Source organism: Nomascus leucogenys, chromosome 15 (genome assembly GCF_006542625.1).
Source record: "Nomascus leucogenys isolate Asia chromosome 15, Asia_NLE_v1, whole genome shotgun sequence".
NCBI classification, from domain to species: domain Eukaryota; kingdom Metazoa; phylum Chordata; class Mammalia; order Primates; family Hylobatidae; genus Nomascus; species Nomascus leucogenys.
This window is the reverse complement of record NC_044395.1, coordinates 26,845,707-26,865,764: the sequence shown is the minus strand read 5'-3', so window position 1 is coordinate 26,865,764 and position 20,058 is coordinate 26,845,707. Positions and strand designations below refer to the sequence as shown.

General features: G+C 38.9%; 1 protein-coding gene across 1 annotated transcript in view; it reads left to right on the top strand.

Annotated features, from left to right (window-relative positions):
* CUL5 (cullin 5) overlaps positions 1-20,058 on the top strand; it is a 102,677-nt gene that overhangs the window by 45,919 nt on the left and 36,700 nt on the right. Inside the window, exons 5-8 of the mRNA XM_003253093.4 lie at positions 850-991; positions 2,859-3,004; positions 3,087-3,167; positions 18,077-18,170. Coding sequence (XP_003253141.1) covers positions 850-991; positions 2,859-3,004; positions 3,087-3,167; positions 18,077-18,170 — 463 coding nt within the window. The remainder of the gene's footprint in view (positions 1-849; positions 992-2,858; positions 3,005-3,086; positions 3,168-18,076; positions 18,171-20,058) is intronic.

Sequence of the window (20,058 nt, the reverse complement as noted above, 5' to 3'; positions counted from 1 at the left end):
TGGAACTACAGGAGAATAAACATTTTCCATGTATTATCATAGTTAATTTTTACAACCACTGAAATTTGCACTATTATTTTGACCATTTTACACATAAGAAAGCAGGTAAGTAACAGCTGGGATTCAAATCCAGTTGGATTCTGAAACATTTGTTCTTTATTTACTTTTGTTTTGTTTGAAATGGGGTCTTGCTGTGTTGCCCAGGCTAGAGTGGAATGGTGTGATCTTGGCTTGCTGCAGCCTTGCCCTCCTGGACTTAAGTGATCCTCCCACCTCAGCCTCCCAAGTAGCTGGGACTACAGGTGCATGCCAGCATGCCTAGCAAATTTTTGTATTTTTTGTTGTTGTTGAGATGGGTCTTACTGTGTTGCCGAGGCTGGTCTCAAACTCCTGGCCTCAAGTGATCCTCCCACCTTGGCCTCCCAAGGTTTTGGGATTAGACCATGCCCAGTCGACCCTTCTTTACCATTATGCTAAATATACTGCTTCCCCGAAGTATTCAAGTGAATGCAACCTAAGTTATTTTGAGACAGGGTCTTACTCTGTCACTCGGGCTGGAGGGCAGTGGCGTGGTCTCGGCTTACTGGGAGTACAGGCGTGCACCACCACACCTGGCTATTTTTTTTTGTAGAGACAGGATTTCGCCCTGCTACCCAGGCTGGTCTTGAACTCATGGACTCCAGCAATCCACCGGCAGGTGGATTGGCCTCCCAAATTGTTGGGACTACAGGCGTGAGCCACTGCACCTGGCCCAGGCCTACAAATTTAATTTGTTTTTTGGTGTTTGTACATGATACTTTGTATATTAATAATTGAAAATTATGTTACAATTTTTTCTTGTTTTCCTAGCTTATGCTTGATACATGGAATGAGTCAATCTTTTCAAATATAAAAAACAGACTCCAAGATAGTGCAATGAAGCTGGTACATGCTGAGAGATTGGGAGAAGCTTTTGATTCTCAGCTGGTTATTGGAGTAAGAGAATCCTATGGTATGTTCTGAACTTTTATGATCATAATTTCTGTTTCGTGGAAATTGTAGAACAATTATGGAATAGCACAATCAAAGTTATGTTTATTAGCATACAAAGTTACATCTACTTTTTGTACTAGATACCTTTTTTGAGAGCACGCAATTGATAATTCTGCTTAAAAGAATGTATAAAAATTCATATTAATGTGGTTAATATTTTCTTCATGCCATTAATTTCTTGGCGAGTCTTTTTAGTGAACTAAATTAGATACATAAATTTGAATGTGTAGCTCGTAAAAGGTAACTAGTTCATTAAAAGATTAGGTATTTATGTTTTCAGGAAGTAAGTTACTTCCATGAAAAGTAATGAAAAGGAGAGCATGTAGGAGTACATTCTCTCTTACTTCTAATTTGTTTCCTGTGACTTAGAGTATGCTTCTTCCCTGCGCTTCATCCTCCTCCTGGAAGCGTTTCTTAATTCCCAGAGTAGGTTAAGTTCTCTCATTTAGTGCTTCATGGTACCTGTGCCTCCTTGGCATAGTACTTTTGTTTAATTGTGTTGTTAGCACTGTGTCTTTACTGAATATAGAATGCATGGCACAAAATAACTCTAGATAGGTATTTATTGAGTTAATGAACCTATAGAGTTACTTTTGACTGGCTTTTCTTCATGGCCCCCATATTCTTTTAGTTGTCAAGCCTTTAGATTTTCATTAGCAGTGCTCCTGAAATTTATTTGTTTTTAATTGAACTGCCACCAGACATTAAACTTTACATGCAGAGTTTTGAAACAGTCCTCTTATAATGATCTTATTGCTGTTGTTTAACCCATATGCTGTTCATAAGATTAATGTTTAAGCACTATTTTATTGGTATTTTTTCTACTTACCCCTTAAGTGGTATACCATGCTTTTTTTTTTTTTAAAAAAAAAGATGGGGTTTTGCTCTGTTGCCCAAGCTGGAGTGCAGTGGCGTGATCATGGCTCATTGAGCCTCCACCTCTCAGGCTCAAGCAGTCCTCCTATCTCAGTCTCCTGAGTAGCTGGGACTGCAGGCATGCACCACCACATCTAGCTAATTTTTTTCTTTTTTTTCCTTTTTTTGAGACAGAGTCTCACTCTGTCACCCAGGCTGAAGTGCAGTGGCATGCTCTCAGCTCACTGCAACCTCCACTTCCCAAGTTCAAGCAATTTTCATACCTCAGCCTCCAGAATAGCTGAGATTACAGGTGTGTGCCATCACGCCCAGCTAATGTTTGTATTTTTAGTAGAGACGGGGTTTTGCAATAGTGGCCAGGCTGGTCTTGAACTCCTGACCTCAAGTAATCTGCCCACCTTGGCCTCCCACAGTGCTGGGATTACAAGTGTGAGCCATTGTGTGTGGTCTTAATTTTTCTGTAGACACATGATTTTACTATGTTGCCCAGGGCATCTTCACAACCATTTGTAATTTACCATTCTACCTTACCTTCTATTAACCTTGCAATCCACTTAGACAACCTAGTCATATTTTCTTGTGCATTTCTGCTTCTGAATATTTACTTACCTTACTGATTTCCATTTATGCAAATTCTATTTTATTCTTTAAGATTCAGTTTAAATCCCATTGCTTCTGTGAATGTTTTCTTGATTATTCAGTTAGAAGTCAGTTTCTTACCTATTCAAAAATAGTCTATATTATCTGTGTTGTTTATTTTTTACTTTACTGCTTTGTGCTGTTATCTTTATAAGTTTCTTATGGAGAAGGATTTTGTCTTATATAATTATATGTTCTCTTGAGCATTGTTACCTTGCACATAATGACTCCTCAGTATTTATTTCATTTATTATACTCAAAATATTGATTTTGATCATAATTGGAGTAATACTGTATTTTCTGTTTTTCAGTTAACCTTTGTTCTAATCCTGAGGATAAACTTCAAATTTATAGGGACAATTTTGAGAAGGCATACTTGGATTCAACAGAGAGATTTTATAGAACACAAGCACCCTCGTATTTACAACAAAATGGTGTACAGAATTATATGAAATATGTAAGTTAGAACTTAATATATGTGATAATTTGAGCAATTCCCTTGATATTCTTAAAATGATTGCTATTTTGCTTCTGGACAGGCAGATGCTAAATTAAAAGAAGAAGAAAAACGAGCACTACGTTATTTAGAAACAAGACGAGAATGTAACTCCGTTGAAGCAGTAAGTAATTTTGTAATTGAACATTTTATGGGATTATTTGAAATACAGAAGCATAGGAATGGCAAATAAACAACACAAATAACATTATTTAACAACCAACATTGTTAATTGATTTTAGTTCTTTTTGCCTGTGAGCCATAGCACAACTTCATAGGAGGTATCTATTCACAACACATTGTCCTTTGGAGCTGGTATGGAAGATCAAATCTATTTGCCATACCTGTTCTAGACTTTATTTAATATAATTAATTTTTGGTAAGTTTTCTTTTATTATGTTTTATGCATATCTAAAATTAACCATTTTGTGATTTTCATGTTGCAAGTAATATATGCTCCCTTAGAGATACAATTGAGTCTCTTTTTTTGTGCCAGTTATGTTCTGTGAAGTGGCTGCAAACACCAAATTAGTGAATAATGAATCATTTATTCCTAGGGGATATTTCTTCTCCTTCTGGGAAGGTGTTTCAAACTTCATTTGTCATGAGGTAAAATATTAATTATTACTATTTTTAGAAACAAAGTCTTGCTCTGTTGCCCAGGCTGGAGTGCAGTGGTGCAGTTATACCTCACTGTAACTCCTGGGCATAAGGGCCCCTCCTGCCTCAGCATCCTAAGTAGCTGGGACTACAGGCACACGTCACTATGCCTGACTAATAAATAAATATATATATATATATATACTTTATCTTTTTTTTTGAGACAAGGGCTCTCTCTCTGTTGCCCAGGGTGGAATGCAGTGGTGCAATCTCGGCTCACTGCAATCTCTGCCTCTCAGGCTCAAGAAGTTCTCCTGCCTCAGCTTCCCAAGTAGCTGGGACTACAACCGCATGCCAGCATGCCTGGCTAATTTTTTTATTTTTATTAGAGATGGGGTTTCACCATGCTGCCCAGCCTGGTCTTGAACTCCTAAGCTTAGGTGATCCACCCACCTTGGCCTCCCAGAGTGTTGCCACTGCGCCCGGCCACCTGGCTAATTTTTTAATTTTATTTTTCATAGAGAGCAGATCTTGCTATGTAGCCCAGGCTGGTTTTGAACTCCTGGCCTCAAGCAATCCTTCCTGCTCAGCCTCCCAAAATGCTGGGATTATGGGCATGAGCCACCATACCTGGCCTCAAAATATTAAAAAACAAAAAACTGGTCAGTGATAGTGCCATGGTAGGTGTTTTCTTTTACATGGAGGACTGACCTTAGGGTGCTTTAGTATAAGGAAAGTTAGAATCTAGTTGGGACAGTCTTGGAATTGTTGAAACACAACAATAGTATTTCCTCTGGTTCCTTTCAGTCTTTGGAGCCTTGATTTAGATTTGCATTCTCAGGAATAACATTCTAGCTTGCCCATAATCAAATATTTTTCAACTATGAATGGGATTAAAAATTTTTTTTTTACTTTTGACTTTTCTTTGGCTTTGTCTATCTTAAGTGGTAGTCGTGTTTATTTTATTCTTTGTTCAGAAATCACGCCAAGTTGGATGTCTTTTCCCTTTGGTTCTTTTAGTTTTTGTTTTGCTTGTCCTTGATTTGCAGTATGTATCCTCTTTGAGTGGTTGAAATAGTTTTGATATTGGCAAAAGGAAGGATAATTTAGTGGTTATTTTATCGAAGTTCTTTATAGTGATATAAATTCAGGTTTGGGCTACATTCAGAAGGCCGGGAAGGCTATTGACTTTTTTTTTAAACAGGTGGGCCACAGAGTTGTCCCTTAGGAAGATTAATCTGGTGACAGGAAAGATGGAAGACTGGAATGGGGAGGAGCTGGGAATAAGAAGTAGAAAGCATTTGCAGTAATTCAGGCAAGGTATTAGGCAGACCAAGTAGAGTTACAGAAGTGGGAATGGAAAAGACAAGGGAAGAGAGAAACTTCTTAGAGGTGGAACATTGTATCATGTGAATGGGGCTAGATATCACAGAGAATCAAGCCAATAATGTTTCTGAGGTTTCAGCCAGGGAGAACTGTGCTGCTACTGAGAGATTAGTATAAAAGTAAGTCTTAGTGAGGGAGAAAGGATGAGTTCATTTTGGAGGATTTGGGTATTTGTTGTAGATTGACGTACCTGCAGCACCTGGATTGGGATGTTACAGTTTTATAAGGTGAAATTGTTCTGATCTCCTACTGCAATTTATATGTTAGTCATATCATAGTCACATTAAACTTATGAACTTTCAACTGTAAAAGGCCAACTAAAAGAATAAGTCCAGAGTAGCTGGGACTACAGGTGCATGCCACTACACCTGGCTAATTTTTTATTTTTTGAGATCGCATCTCACTATGTTGGTAAGGCTTGTCTCAAACTCCTGGGCTCGAGCACTTCTCCCACCTCGACCACCCAGAGGGCTGGGATTATAGGCACGAGCCACGGCACTTGGCAGTAACGGTCAAAAGTTTGAAATGAAATATGATATTTGCATAGTTTCAAAGTATCTTCCCCAAGACATTTACTAAAGGAGAAGCCTGAAGACACCATCTTAATTAAGTGATCAAGGTGAACATCACCAGTAGTAGGACATGCCGACATACCCCGTGATAAAATGCACTGAGAAGAATACAATATTATTTCTGTTTTATTCTTGCCAAAAATGTATAATCTTACTGTAATAATGAGGGAAGATTAAACAATCGCAAAGTGATAGCCTACAAAATGACTAATATTCTTTAAGGTGTCAAGACTATAACAGACTGAAGGACAAAGGAACTGCCACAGATTGTATGAGAGTAGGAGAAATAACAACTAAATGCAACATGGGCTTGTGGATAGGATCCTGGAATAGGAGAAGGATATTAGTGGAAAAACTGGTGAAATGAATAAGACCTAGAGTTAAATTGATAGTATCGTACCAATACTATTTTCCTGGTTTTGATAGTTGTGCTATAGTTATGTAAGATGTTAATGTTGGGAGAAGTGAGGTGCTATTTTTGTGCTATTCTTTTATCATTAATGAAAATAAAGAAGTTGAAAAAATAAAGAATATTGGCTGGGCGCGGTGGCTCACGCCTGTAATCCCAGCACTTTGGGAGGCCGAGGCAGGCAGATCACGTGGTTAGGAGGTCGAGACCAGCCTGACCAACATGGTGAAACCCTGTCTCTACTAAAAATACAAAAATTAGCCGGGCTTGGTGGTGTGCACCTGTAATCCCAGCTACTCAGGAGGCTGAGGCAGGAGAATCTCTTGAACCTGGAAGGCAGAGGTTGCAGTGAGCTGAGATTGCGCCACCGCACTCCAGCCTGGGCGACAAAGCAAGACTTCGTCTAAAAAAAAAAAAAAAAGAATATTATGAAGAGTTCCTTTTTTTTTTTTTTTTTTTTTTTTTTTTGAAACATAGTCCCCATGTGTCACCCAGGCTAGAGTGCAGTGGTGCAATCTCCGCTCACTGCAACCTCTGCTTCCCAGGTTCATGTGATTCTCATGCCTCAGCCTCCCGAGTAGCTGGGACTACAGGTGCCCACCAGCACGCCCGGCCAATGTTTTGTATTTTTAGTAGAGACAGGGTTTCACCATGTTAGCCAGGATGGTCTCGATCTCCTGACTTCGTGATACGCCCGCCTCGGCCTCCCAAAGTGCTGGGATTACAGACGTGAGCCACCGCACCCAGCCAAAAGTGATTTTTTTTTTTTTAAATAAAGTAAGAGTAATGCTGTAGAGTGTATTGGTGGTGGTAATGCTTCTGCTGCTGCTTTTACATTATGGAATGTGGTCAGAAAAGGTCTCTTTGAGGGAATGATATTGGAGTTAAGACCTGAATGATAGGGAACTAGCCTTGTGAAGATCTGAGACAGTCAAGTGTTGCATTAGATATCTGAAGCCCTACTCTTACAGTTTTATTTTTACTTATAGGAGAGCCACTTACACCCTACTTAGATCTGATTTTACATACAATTCCAATAAGCTTGATTATCACTGGGTGGGCCTATAGCAGATGAACAGGAATGTATTTAATGTAAAACAAGGTAAGAGGCTTCCGAGCTGTGCTGCTGAACAGGCATGTTGACAGCAAAAAATAACACAACCATAAGAAAAGAGCAAGAAAAAAAATTAAGCCAAAATGCCTTTTGTGTTTTAAGAGGCAGAGCCTCGCTATGTTGCCCAGGCTGGAGTGCAGTGGCTATTCACAGGTTTGATCATAGGGCACTGCATTCTCGAATTCCTTGCCTTCAGCAGTCTTCCCACCTCAGCCTCCTGAGTTGCTAGGACTGTAGGCGCATGCAACCACACCCAGCTTTAAGCCAAAATGACTTAAAATTTGTGTTTGGTTTTTAGTTTTTAGGTGATAGTCCTGCATACCTTAGTATTTCCTAGGGAAGTTCAATTAGTATTTATTACGTACCCACAGTGTGTCAGGCATTATGCTAGTTGGGGATAATAAGATAGACCTAGTCTCTATCCTCAGGATGACACTAGAATAAAATGGATTGTTTATGCAATAGAGGAATAGAAAAGTGAATTGGTAATGTAAGTCTTGATCACTTCAGAATGACCAGGGCACCAATAGGGAGGGAGTGTATTACAGTGGTTAGGGTCATACGTGTTGGAATTAGATGAGGATTTGAATCCCACAGATGTTATTTTACCAGCTGTCTGCATTTTGGGAGGTTATTCAACCTTTGTAGTCTCTCTTTTCCTAACTATAAAATGGAATAGGCCGGGCGCGATGGCTCACGCCTGCAATCCTAGCACTTAGGGAGGCCGAGATGGGTGGATCATGAGGTCAGGAGTTCAAGACCAGCCTGGCCAACATGGTGAAACCCTGTCTCTACTAGAAAAAATTCAAAAAAATTAGTTGAAAGTGGTGGCACGCACCTGTAATCTCAACTACTCAGGAGGCTGAGGCAGGAGAATAGCTTGAACCCAGGAGGCGGAGGTTGCAATAGGGAGAGATCACACCATTGCCTGGGTGACAGAGCGAGACTCTGTCTAAAAAAAAAAAAAAAAAATTAAATAATACCCTTTTGTATTAGCAGAATTAAATGAAATATGATATATTAAGCATTTGAGCACTGTGCCTGGCATGGTAGCTTTTACTGTTAGGCACTGGTTCAGAGAAAACTGCTTACTAATTCTAAGACAAGTAAAAACTATTTTACCATCTGTGCAAAACTGATTTAAAAAGCTGAATAAGCAACTAGGCCACAAGTTATAAATTATTAACATTAAAATAAGTACTTATTAACCTTCAGTATTTTGGTATTTCAGGCATGGTATCCTCTCCACAGAGGAGGTCTAAAATTAAAAAAAAAAAAATTAAGCTTGGTGTTCAAAAGGCAAGGTGATCCAGACTTTTGTAGTGCCACTAATCATAATAGTACAGAAAGAATCTTAGTCAAACTAGCAAGGCCAGGAAATTAATTATCGAATACATTACAGATATCCTTGTATGGTTAAGAGCCTGATAATGATAGAGTAGAATCATAAAGTGGGGGAACTTAAGATAATTTTTAGTTCAACTCTTACGTTGTAGCTGAGGCAAAGCAAACTATTCCTTATACAGAGCTATGTAACTAATGAAAATCAGAAATGCTTTTTTTTAAACAAAATTTGAGTGAGGTAGAAATAATTATGCAAATTGAATACCACTAAAAGAATCTGGCTGGATGCCGTGGCCCACGCCTGTAATCCCAGCACTTTGGGAGGCCGAGGCGGGTGAATCACCTGAGGTCAGAAGTTCGAGACCAGCCTGGCTAACGTGATGAAGCCCTGTTTCTCCTAAAAATACAAAAAATTAGCCGGGCATGGTGGTGCATGCCTGTAATCCCAGCTACTCGGGAGGCTGAGGCAGGAGAATTGGTTGAACCCGGGAGGCAGAGGTTGCAGTGAGATCGCGCCATTGCACTTCAGCTTGGGCAACAAGAGCAAAACTGCCTCAAAAAAAAAGAAAAAAGAATAAGAATCTACCATATCTCGTAGCCTACCTGTCTCACCTTTCATTTTCCAGACCTATGAATTCATTCATTCAACAGGTACTTATTGGAGTGCCTGCTGTGTTTTATGGCAGGCATTATTTTTGAAGAGCTTATAGTCTTGCTATAGAGGAGGTTAAAACATCAAGCACATTGATGGTTAAAGTGTTTCACCTTGCAGACCTCTGGGGAGAGATTGCTATGGATTTAGAAGTTGTGCTCATCTCAGGCAAACATACAGGAGTTGATGGCATATGGCAAAAAGTTTTTTTCTTCACGGAATCTAGCAAAAGGAGACAGAAAGGGAATACAAGGTGAGAGAGATGGCTTATCACTATACTTTCCATTCAAGATGTATTTTCAAATAATAAGTTATATATTTAGGATCAACTATGTATATAGTAATTTGGTAAATGGGAAGAAATACAAAAGAGGAATAACATGATCTCTGTCCTCAAGAAACTGACTCTCTGGTTAGGACAAGACTCATTTGAAATAAGGAGAGAATTCTGTCTAGCAATCTCCCTTCTTTTTGCCTAGGTAAAATAATTTTCTGAAGGATTTTTTTAATATATAGAAATCTATACCATAGTTGTTCTTTTTATTTTTTTAAAAAAGCTTTGTAATGAAAGTTTTAAAATATTTACACAAGTAGAGAAAATACTATAATGAACCCTACCCCCATACCCAGTCTTCCAGATTCAACAGTTATCATTATTTTGTCATGCTTGTTTTGTTGATCGTTCTTTTTCTGTTTTCCTTCTTTTCCATTCCTTCCTCTCTATTTTCCTCCCCGTTTTGCCTCCCTTCCCTCCTGCATTCCTACATTTAAAAATAAATTTATGATGTTGCTCATTTTTACTCCACACACATTGTATTAGTCCATTTTCACACTGCTATAAAGATAACTACCTGAGACTGAGTAATTTATAAAGGAAAGAGGTTTAGTTGACTCAGTTCCACATGGCCTGGGAGTCCTCAGGAAACTTAAAATCATGGCAGAAGGCAAAGGGGAGGCAAGGCACATCTTATGTGGTGGCAGGAGAGAGAGAGAGAGTGTGCAGGAGAAACTGCCACTTTTAAAACCATCAGATTTTGAGAATTCCCTCTCTATCATAAGAACAGCATGGGGGAAACCATGCTGATCCAGTCACCTCCCACCAGGTCCCTGTCTCAACACGTGGGGATTACAATTCGAGATGAAATTTGGCTGGGGATACAGAGCCAAATCATATCACAGTCTATATTATAATGTAACCTGTATGCACTGTAGTATTACTAACCAGTTCTCTAATGATGACCATTTTCATTGTTTATAGTTTATTTCTTATAAATAGTGCTTTCTGGAATATCCTTAAATGCCGCTATCTTTTTAACATCCTTGTGTATACATCTTTTCTCACACTTGGCTTCCTCTTGGAATAGAATCTCCTGGAAATTAGATAGCTGAGGTAAAAGTCCCTGAACCTTTTATAAATTGCTACACAATAAATACCAAACTGACTTTCAGGAATGTAGTCCCATCAACAGTGTACTTGTTTATCCATCTCGTTGCTGATCTGAGTTTTGTCAGTCTATTGATTTTTACCAATCTACCAGTATCATAGATTTTAAAATATTTTTTGTGTGCATTTAAAAATTAATGAATATTAATAATTATAAATATTAAATATTATAAATATATAAAATTATAAATAATATTTATTTTATAAATATAAAAATATTTTGTGCATACATACATGGTGTATGTAGTTGTATATATTTATGGGTTACATGAGACATTTTGATACGGGCATGCAATGCATGATAATCACATCAGGGCAAATGGTGTCAATCACCTCAAGCATTTATCCTTTTTGTTACAGACAATCCAATTATATTTTTTTATTATTTTTAAACGTACAATTAAATTATTTTTTACTATAGTCACCCTGTTATGTTATCAAATACTATGTTTTATTCATTCTGTTTTTGTTTTTGTTTTTTGTTTTGTTTTGTTTTGTTTTGAGACGGAGTTTTGTTCTTGTTGCCCACCCAGGCTGGAGTGCTATGGCGAGATCTCGGCTCACCGCAACCTCCACCTCCTGGGTTCAAGTGATTCTTCTGCCTCAGCCTCCCGAGTAGCTGGGATTACAGGCATGCACCACCACTAATTCTGTATTTTTAGTAGAGACAGGGTTTCTCTGTGTTGGTCAGGCTGGTCTCGAACTCCTGACCTCAGGCAATCCACCTGGCTCAGCCTCCCAAAGTGCTGGGATTACAGATGTGAGCCACTGCGCCCGACTATTCATTCTGGTTTTTTTGTACCCATTAACCATTCCTATTTCCCCACCACCACCTCACTACCCTACCCAGCATCTGGCAACTGTCCTTTACTCTCTATCTCCATGAGTTCAATTGTTTTAATTTTTAGCTTCCACAAATGAGTCAGATCGTGCGAAGTTCGTCTTTCTGTGCCTGGCTTATTTCACCTAACACAGTGTTCTCCGGTTTCATCCGTGTTAATACAAATGACAGGATCTCATTCTTTTTTTATGGCTGAATAGTACTCCATTGTGTTTATGTACATTTTCATTATCCATTCATTTGTTGATGGACAGTAAGGTTGCTTCCAAATCTTGATTATAAATAGTGCTGCAATAAACGTGGGAGTGCATCTATCTCTTCCATATGCTCATTTCCTTTCTTTTTGGTATATAGCCAGCAGTGGGATTGCTGGATCATAAGGTAGCTCTGTATTAGTTTTTGAGGAACCTCCAAACTGCTCCATAGTGCTGGTACTAATTTACATTCCCACCATCATTATACGAGGGTTCCTTTTTCTACACATCCTCACCAATATTTGTTATTGCCTGTCTTATAGATAAAAGCTACTTTAACTGGGATGAGATGATGCCTCATTGTAGGTAATATCATCTGCAAACAAGGGTAGTTTGACATCTTCCTTTCCAATTTGGATGCTCTTTCTTTCTTTTGTCTGATTCCTCTAACTACAACTTCCAGTATTATTTTGAATAAAAGTGGTGACAGTGGGCATCCTTGTCATGTTTCAGATCTTAGAGGAAAGATTTTTAGTTTTTCTCCATTCAGTATGATACTAGCTACGGGTCTCATGTGGCTTTTATTATGTTGAGGTATGTTTGTTCTGTACCCAGTGTTTTGAGGGTTTGTATCATGCAGGAATGTTGGATTTTATCAGATGCTTTTTCAGCATCAATTAAAATGAACATATGTTTTTTGTCTGCCATTCTGTTGATATGATGTATCACATTGATCAATTTGTGTATGTTGAACCATCCTTGCATCCAGGGATAAATCCCACTTGGTCATGATGAATGATTTTTTTAAGGTGTTGCTAAATTTGGTTTGCTAGGCTGGGCTCAGTGGCTCACGCCTGTAATCCCAGCACATTAGGGAGGCCAAGGCGGGTGGATACTTGAGGTCAGAAGTTCGAGACCAGCCTGGCCAACGTGGTGAAACCCCATCTCTACTAAAAAAAAATACAAAAATTAGCGGGCAAGGTGTTGGGTGCTTGTAATCCCAGCTACTCGGGAGGCTAAGGCAGGAGAGTTGCTTGAACTTGGGAGGTGGAGCTTGCAGTGAGCCAAGATCATGCCACTGCATTGCAGCCTGAGCAACAGAGTGATACTCTGTCTCAAAAAAACAAAAACAAAACAAAAATTTGGTTTGCTAGTATTTTGTTGAGGATTTTTACATCAATATTCATCAGTGATATTGGCCTGTAGTTTTCTTTTTAAAATGTGTCTTTGTCTGCTTTTGGTATTAGGGCAATACTGGCCTCATAGAATGAGTTTGGAAGTATTCCCTCCTCTTCTATTTTTCAGAACAGTTTGAGTAGAATTGATATTAGTTCTGCTTTAAATATTTGGTAGGATTCAGCAGTGAAGCCATCAGGTGTCAGGCTTTTCTTTGTTGGGAGAAATTTAATTTAATTTTTATTTATTTTATTTATTTATTTATTTTGAGACGGAGTCTCGCTCTGTTACCCAGGCTGGAGTGCAGTGGCATGATCTCGGCTCACTGCAAGCTCCGCCTCCTGGGTTCACACCATTCTCCTGCCTCAGCCTCCCAAGTAGCTGAGATTACAGGAGCCTGCCACCACGCCCAGCTAATTTTTGTATTTTTAGTAGAGATGTGGTTTCACCGTGTTAGCCAGGTTGGTCTCTCTCCTGACCTCGTGATCTGCCCGCCTCTGCCTCCCAAAGTGCTGGGATTACAGGCATGAGCCACTGCACCCGGCCTGTTGGGAGAAATTTTATTATGGCTTCTATCTCATTATTTGTTATTGTTTGCCTAGAAGTTACAGTCCTTGTGGCCTAGACTGCCTTTGAAGTTTATTTGGAGCCCCAGAGTACTTTAGCCTACAGTGCGAGGCTTGCTAGAACTCAAGTCCTCACTGCTGGAATGGGCGATTCACCTCTGTCTAGGACTAGTCTAAATGCTCCCTCCATGGGCATGTGTCAGCTGAGTTTATCCTACTTTTGCTTTCTGCTGTGAAAGGGTGGCAGTGAGTTCAGTGCAATATCTCACAGTCGCTGCTCTCTCCCTCTCCCAAGCACACAGATTCTCCATGCCATACAGCTGCTGCTGGGGGATGAGAGAGGGGTAGCACTGGCGATTCAAGACTATCTTTCCTACCCTCTTCCGTGCCTCTTGCAGTGACATGAAGTTAAAACCGGGTGCTATGAATGCTCACCTGATTTTTGGTTCTTATGAAGGTGTTTTTTTGTGTGTAAATAGTTGTTAAATTTGGTGTTCCTGCAAGAGGAATGATCGGTGGAGGCTTCTATTTGGCCATCTTGCTCCACTCCTCTATTTTTTATTATTTTTTTTAGAAACAGGGTCTCACTATGTTGTCCAGCCTGGCCTGCATATTTATTCTTATTCCTGACCATTTGTATTTATTCTTTTGTGAATTCAGGATAATCTTTCATAAACATCATTTTCATTGTTTTCTATCCAAAAACCAGAGTACTGGCTGGGCATGGTGGCTCACGCCTATAATCCCAGCACTTTGGGAGGCTGAGGCAGGCAGATCACAAGGTCAGGAGATCAAGATCATCCTGGCTAACATGGTGAAACCCCGTTTCTACTAAAAATACAAAAACAAATTTAGCTGGGCGTGGTGGCGGGTGCCTGTTGTCCCAGTTACTCAGGAGGCTGAGGCGGGAGAATGGTGTGGACCCAGGAGGCGGAGCTTGCAGTGAGCCAAGATCCCACCACTGCACTCCAGCCTGGGCGACAGAGGGAGACTCCGTCTCAAAAAAACCCAGAGCATCATCGTTTCATACCCCTGATTTTGAAGACCCTTCATAATTTGACCCTAACCTGTTTTTCTGACTTAATATTGTCCAGCAAGAGTCACTCTACTCCAATAAGAAATATTTTCTTATTCATATAACTCACTCTGTTACTATTTTTTCTTGGATTCATTTTAGCAATGTTTTCTTCTGCCTACCCAAAATCTTACAAGGATTCTTTTAACTCATCTTGTAATAAAGTTGTAATAAAGTAGCTCAGATGATGTAGCCTTCATCAGTTTCTTCCTATTTGAATTCCCATGGTAACTATTGTTTCTACCACTAGGTTTAGGGGCAAATTATAGACTGCCTTGTATTTCTTATCAAGCACCAGCTGTGTGCCGGGACACAGCACAGTCTGTATAGCTGTGGACAGAGCACAGTCTTTGTCCTTAAGTTTATAGTATAGTAATGATGCGTTTTCCAGTTATTTGCTTGTTAGTGAAGCTGATCTTCTTTTCATACACATCTATACATATGAACCATATACGTTTTTAGGTATATAGTTTATGGGTTACCAACTGGATTGTAAGATCATTGAGGGCATGAACCATGTTTATACTTCTCTATTCCTTAAAACACATAACTTGGTTCTGAGCATGTAGCCATTACTAAGTATGTACATGCTCTACTTCTGTAGTAAGAAAAGTTGGAGGCTTTGGAGATACATACCTGGCCTCAAATTATAACTCAAGACCTTATGAACCAACTGTACAACATTTGCAAGTTATGTAGCTACTCTCAGTCTATGTCTTCATAAAGTAAAATCTGCCTCACTTGGTTGCCATGTGGGTTAAATGAGATCTATATGTAAAGCATTTAGCATAATGCCTGGTACAAAGTAAGTGCTCATTGAAAGATACCTGTTATAATAATTTGTTTAACCTCTCAAGCTAGAAATGGATTCAACAACCTTTCATTTCCCTAATCCCTTTCATTTAAGCATTTACCAAATTCTTCTCAGTTTACTTTAATTATGTTGTCAATTTAGCTTCTCCTTTTAATCCTAGTTGTAATCCACAATAAGAAATACATTTTATATTGTGGCTTAGAATATACTGTTTATTTGTACATATCTGAAACAAAAGTCTTATTAAATAATATCATTGTTACAATATGTGATACACTCTGATATTTTTTGTTCTGTCCTATGTACATTTTTTTTTTTAAAAAAACCTGGTCACGGCCATTAAAACTGATTTCACAACATACAGTCTGAAACACACTTGTCTGGATTTTTAGAATCTGCAAAATTTCAACTACCACTGAACAGGATAATGCTCAAGTGAAAGTTTTCAATGAAATAGAAAACACAGAGCTTAGAGTTTATTAAGATTCCACTTTGTCTTTGTTCTCTATTAGTTATATATTGTTAGATTTACCTATGCTCAATCTGGTTTCACTGCTGAAGGTGCAAGTGTTTATTTGGGCCTATTCCAGTGATGTTATAGAATGAGATTACTCAGCAATTGGGGCAGAGATTTCCACCTTGCAAGGAAAGAGTTTCTTAACCACTTTATGTATGTATTCTTTTCTTTCTTTTTTTTTTTTTTCCTTTTTTGAGACGGAGTTTTGCTCTTGTTGCCCAGGCTGGAGTGCAATGGCACAATCTCGGCTCACTGCAATCTCTGCCTCCTGGGTTTAAGCAATTCTCCTGCCGCAGCCTCCCGAGTAGCTGGGATTACAGGCGCCCACCATGCCCGGGTAATTTTTAGTAGAGACGGGGTTTCTCCGTGTTGGTCAGGCTGGTCTTGAACTCCTGACCTCAGGTGATCCGCCCGCCTTAGCCTCCCAAAGTGCTGGGATTATAGGCTATGAGCCACCTCGCCCAGCCATGTGTATTATTTTCTTAGGACAGAAATATACATGGATATATGCATTTAAAAGTCATCAGCATCATTCTCGTAGAGGAGCCTGAAAAAACCTTTTTTTTTTTTGTGACAGTCTTGCTCTGTCGCCCATACTACACTGCAGTGACATGATCAAGGCTCACTGCAGCCTCCTGAGCTTAAGTGATCCTCCCACCTCAGCCCCCCAACTCACAGGGACCACAGAAAATTCTTTATTCGGAAAATTTTAAGCATTTTTACAATGTAGGAAGAACAGTATAATGAATCCCGTTACCTAAATTCAACTTTAGTAGTTATCAACATTATGTCAATTCCAAAGGAATTTTTAATAAAAAATTTTTAAGGGACACGTAATTCCCTCCCTTAATTTACAGATAGATGATCTGTTTTTCAGAAGAGATATATCGGCCTTATTGTACTTAGCTTTAGTCCTCACAACCTATTAATTTCATCTGATCCCCAGAAGAGAAGTAAATAATTACATGACATGAGGGAGCAGAGATGACATGATATCTTCTGCCTCATTTAGATTTTCCTGATGGCCTCCTAGAGCACTAGACCCTTGCTATCTTACCTGAAATAGTTCAACAGCCTCGTTACCATATCCCAACCACCCACTCCTTACCACCTGCCTTACTACCATTACACTGATCTTTAATAATGACTTGAGGAGACGAGAATCTCATTATGTGTATCCTCTGTTTAAAACTTCCTTGGGGCCAGGCCTGATGGTTCACACCTGTAATCCTATACTTCAGGAGACTGACAGGGGGATCATTTGAGACCAGGAGTTTGTGACCAGCCTGGGGAACATAGTAAGACATCATCTCTACATAAAAGTTTAAAAAATTAACCAGACTTGATAGTACATCCCTGTAGTCCTAGCTACTCGAGAGGCTGAGGCAGGAGGATCACTTGAGCCTAGGAGTTCAAGGCTGTAGTGAGGTATGATAGTAGCTATGTAGTAATGCCGCTGTACGCCAGCTTGGGCAGCAGAGCAAGACCCTGTCTCTTAAACAAAAAAACCTTCCTTTGTTCTTCCTTCCCTACCTATAAAATAAAACCCCAAATCATAGATTTTCATTCATAATCTGGTTGCAGCCTATCTTTCTAGCCTTCTCTTCCACTGTCTGTTTCTTCTCTACCATTTTAAGCTTCCTGGTATTCCTAGAATACGTAACCTATTTTAGGGCTTGTATTTATTTTACAGGATCCCATTTAGGTATCGACTTGCGGATGAGGCCATTTTAACTACCCTAGAAAAAAGTAGTTTCTAAGTTTGTTTTTATTTTATGTGTGTTTGTGTATGTGTGTGATGCCACTTAACTGAGTTATGTTTAGTTAGCAGTGTAGGTTTACTGCCCTCCTCACTCTCAATTAGACAGTGATCTCTTCGAGAGCAGGAATTATATCTTATTCTTGTCTCCTAAATACTTTAGTGCCTGCACGAAGTAGGCATCCAATAATTGTTTGTTGAATGAATGTATTGACACTTCTAGAATTTTATAACCTAATTTTAAAACACGTTTTCTCTGGACAGGAAGAGTTAATCAAAGTTTGGTTTTGTATATTTTTATTTTATATATTTTTCTCTCCCCTCCTTGAGGACTTTTGTTAATATTTCTAAAGAGAGTCTAGTTCTATAGTTTTTTTCCTTAGGGGAAAATATACTTTGCTAAACTAGTATAGCATATCCATCTTCAGTAATCCTATAGTTAAGGTAAGTGAAATCTACTTTCAGTATAATTTTTTTTTCTGTTGAACAGTATTGTTTTATTTTGTGAGTTGGAATAGATTTGTGCTATACTGCTTATAGTAGCCTTGACTAATTTTTGATATATTTCAGCTCATGGAATGCTGTGTAAATGCCCTGGTGACATCATTTAAAGAGACTATCTTAGCTGAGTGCCAAGGCATGATCAAGAGAAATGAAACTGAAAGTAGGTAAAACATCACATAAAGTTATCATAATCTTCTAAGAGGGTATCTTTGAAACAAATCACTTAGTAAGTTGCTCTTAGATAATTCTTTTCCACATAGGTATATGTGGAACTGTTAAACTATACTTAAGGAAATAGATAAAATATTTAACACAGAGGCACTGCTAAAGAGTATATAAACTTAAATTTTAAGCATTTTCCCTCTTAGCTATCAACATCTGTGTATGTGTATGGTGAATTTCTACTTTTTTCTCAAAAGCAAGACACTGCTTTTAAAGGCCAATTTAAACTGGAAACATATGTTACAGATTAGAACCAGGTGTTTGACTTTTGTGTGGAACCTTGTGATCAATCTTTTTAGAACGTAATAAAACACTCCCTGTTAATAGTCTTCATCTCTGTCCCTAAAACTACTTTATAAGATTTCTAAAGGATTTTTTTTATTACTTCAATGTTTTCTTAAAAAGATATGTTTTGAGAGGTAGCAAGTATATAACAAACTAAAAAAAAAATTGTACATATACCTAGTACCCCAGTAAAACTGCTTTTAACATTTTTTTGCTTTTGTTTTTTAAATAACTTACTTCTGCTGAGTTTCCAGATTTTATTATATCTAAGTGCAAGGTCCTGTTTAATCTCTAGTTGCATTTAAATTGCATATTTCAACTCACTTAAGTTCATACACTTTTTGGGAGTAATTCAGTAGTAAAAAGCAAGCTGCTTTATTGGCATAAACAAAATACTTCTATTCTGTGTGCCAGTCTAATTAGAGTTATGTCTGATCTATGTTGCACTCTTTTCAAAAGGATTTATTTACTGGTAATCAGTACTGTGAGGTAGGGTTTTTGTGAAGGTCAATAAAATGGCATAACATGAAAAAGTGCTTTGTAAATTGAAAAATTCTTTATGAGTACAGTTTTATATTCTAATCTCTAATACAGTTGCTTTCGTAATTATTACTCATGTTATTTTTTACCTTTTGATGATGTGGCTGTATATTTAATATTACAACTAACTTTATGAAATAAACTAATCTTGTATGTAAATAAATATTCCTTTGCATCGAAAATCAAATGACTCACCTTTTCTTTTGAGACTGGGTCTCGCTGTGTTGCCCAAGCTGGAATGCGGTGGCACGATCACAACTCACTATAGCCTTGACCTCCTGGGCTCAAGCGATCCTCCCACCTCCCAGCCTCCTGAGTAGCTGGGACTACAGCCGTGTACCACCACGCCTGGCTAACTTTTGTATCTTTTGTAGAGGCAGAGCCTCACCTTGTTGCCCAGGCTGATCTCCACTGCTTCTGGCCAAATGACTGACCTTTTAAAGAAAGGAGTTGGGTTTTGCAGTATTTGATCACTTTTTTTATTTTTATTTTTTGAGACTGTCTTGCCCTGTCACACAGGCTGAGTACAATGGTGCAGTCACGGCTCACTGCAGCCTCAGCCTCCTGGGCTCGGGCAATCCTCACACTTCAGCCTCCCAAGTATCTGGGACCAAAGACATGCATCACCACACCCAGCTAATTTTGTTTGTTTGTTTTTGTTTGTGTGTGTGTGTGTAACGATGGGTTTTGCCATGTTGCCCTGACTGGTCTTTTTAACTCCTGGGCTCCAATGATCCTCCCACCTTGGCCTCCCAAAGTGCTGGAGTTACAAGCGTGAACCACCACACCCAGCCTGATCACTTTTAATTCGATTTTTTTAAAACATAATTTTTAGATCAAGTACAGTGGCTCATACCTATGATCCCAGCACTTTGAGAGACCAAGGCAAGAGGATTGTGTGAGCCCCGAAGTTTGAGACCAGCTTGGGCAACAATGGGAGACCCTGTCTCTACAAAATTACAAAAAACATTAGCCGGGCATGGTGACATGTGCCTGTGGTC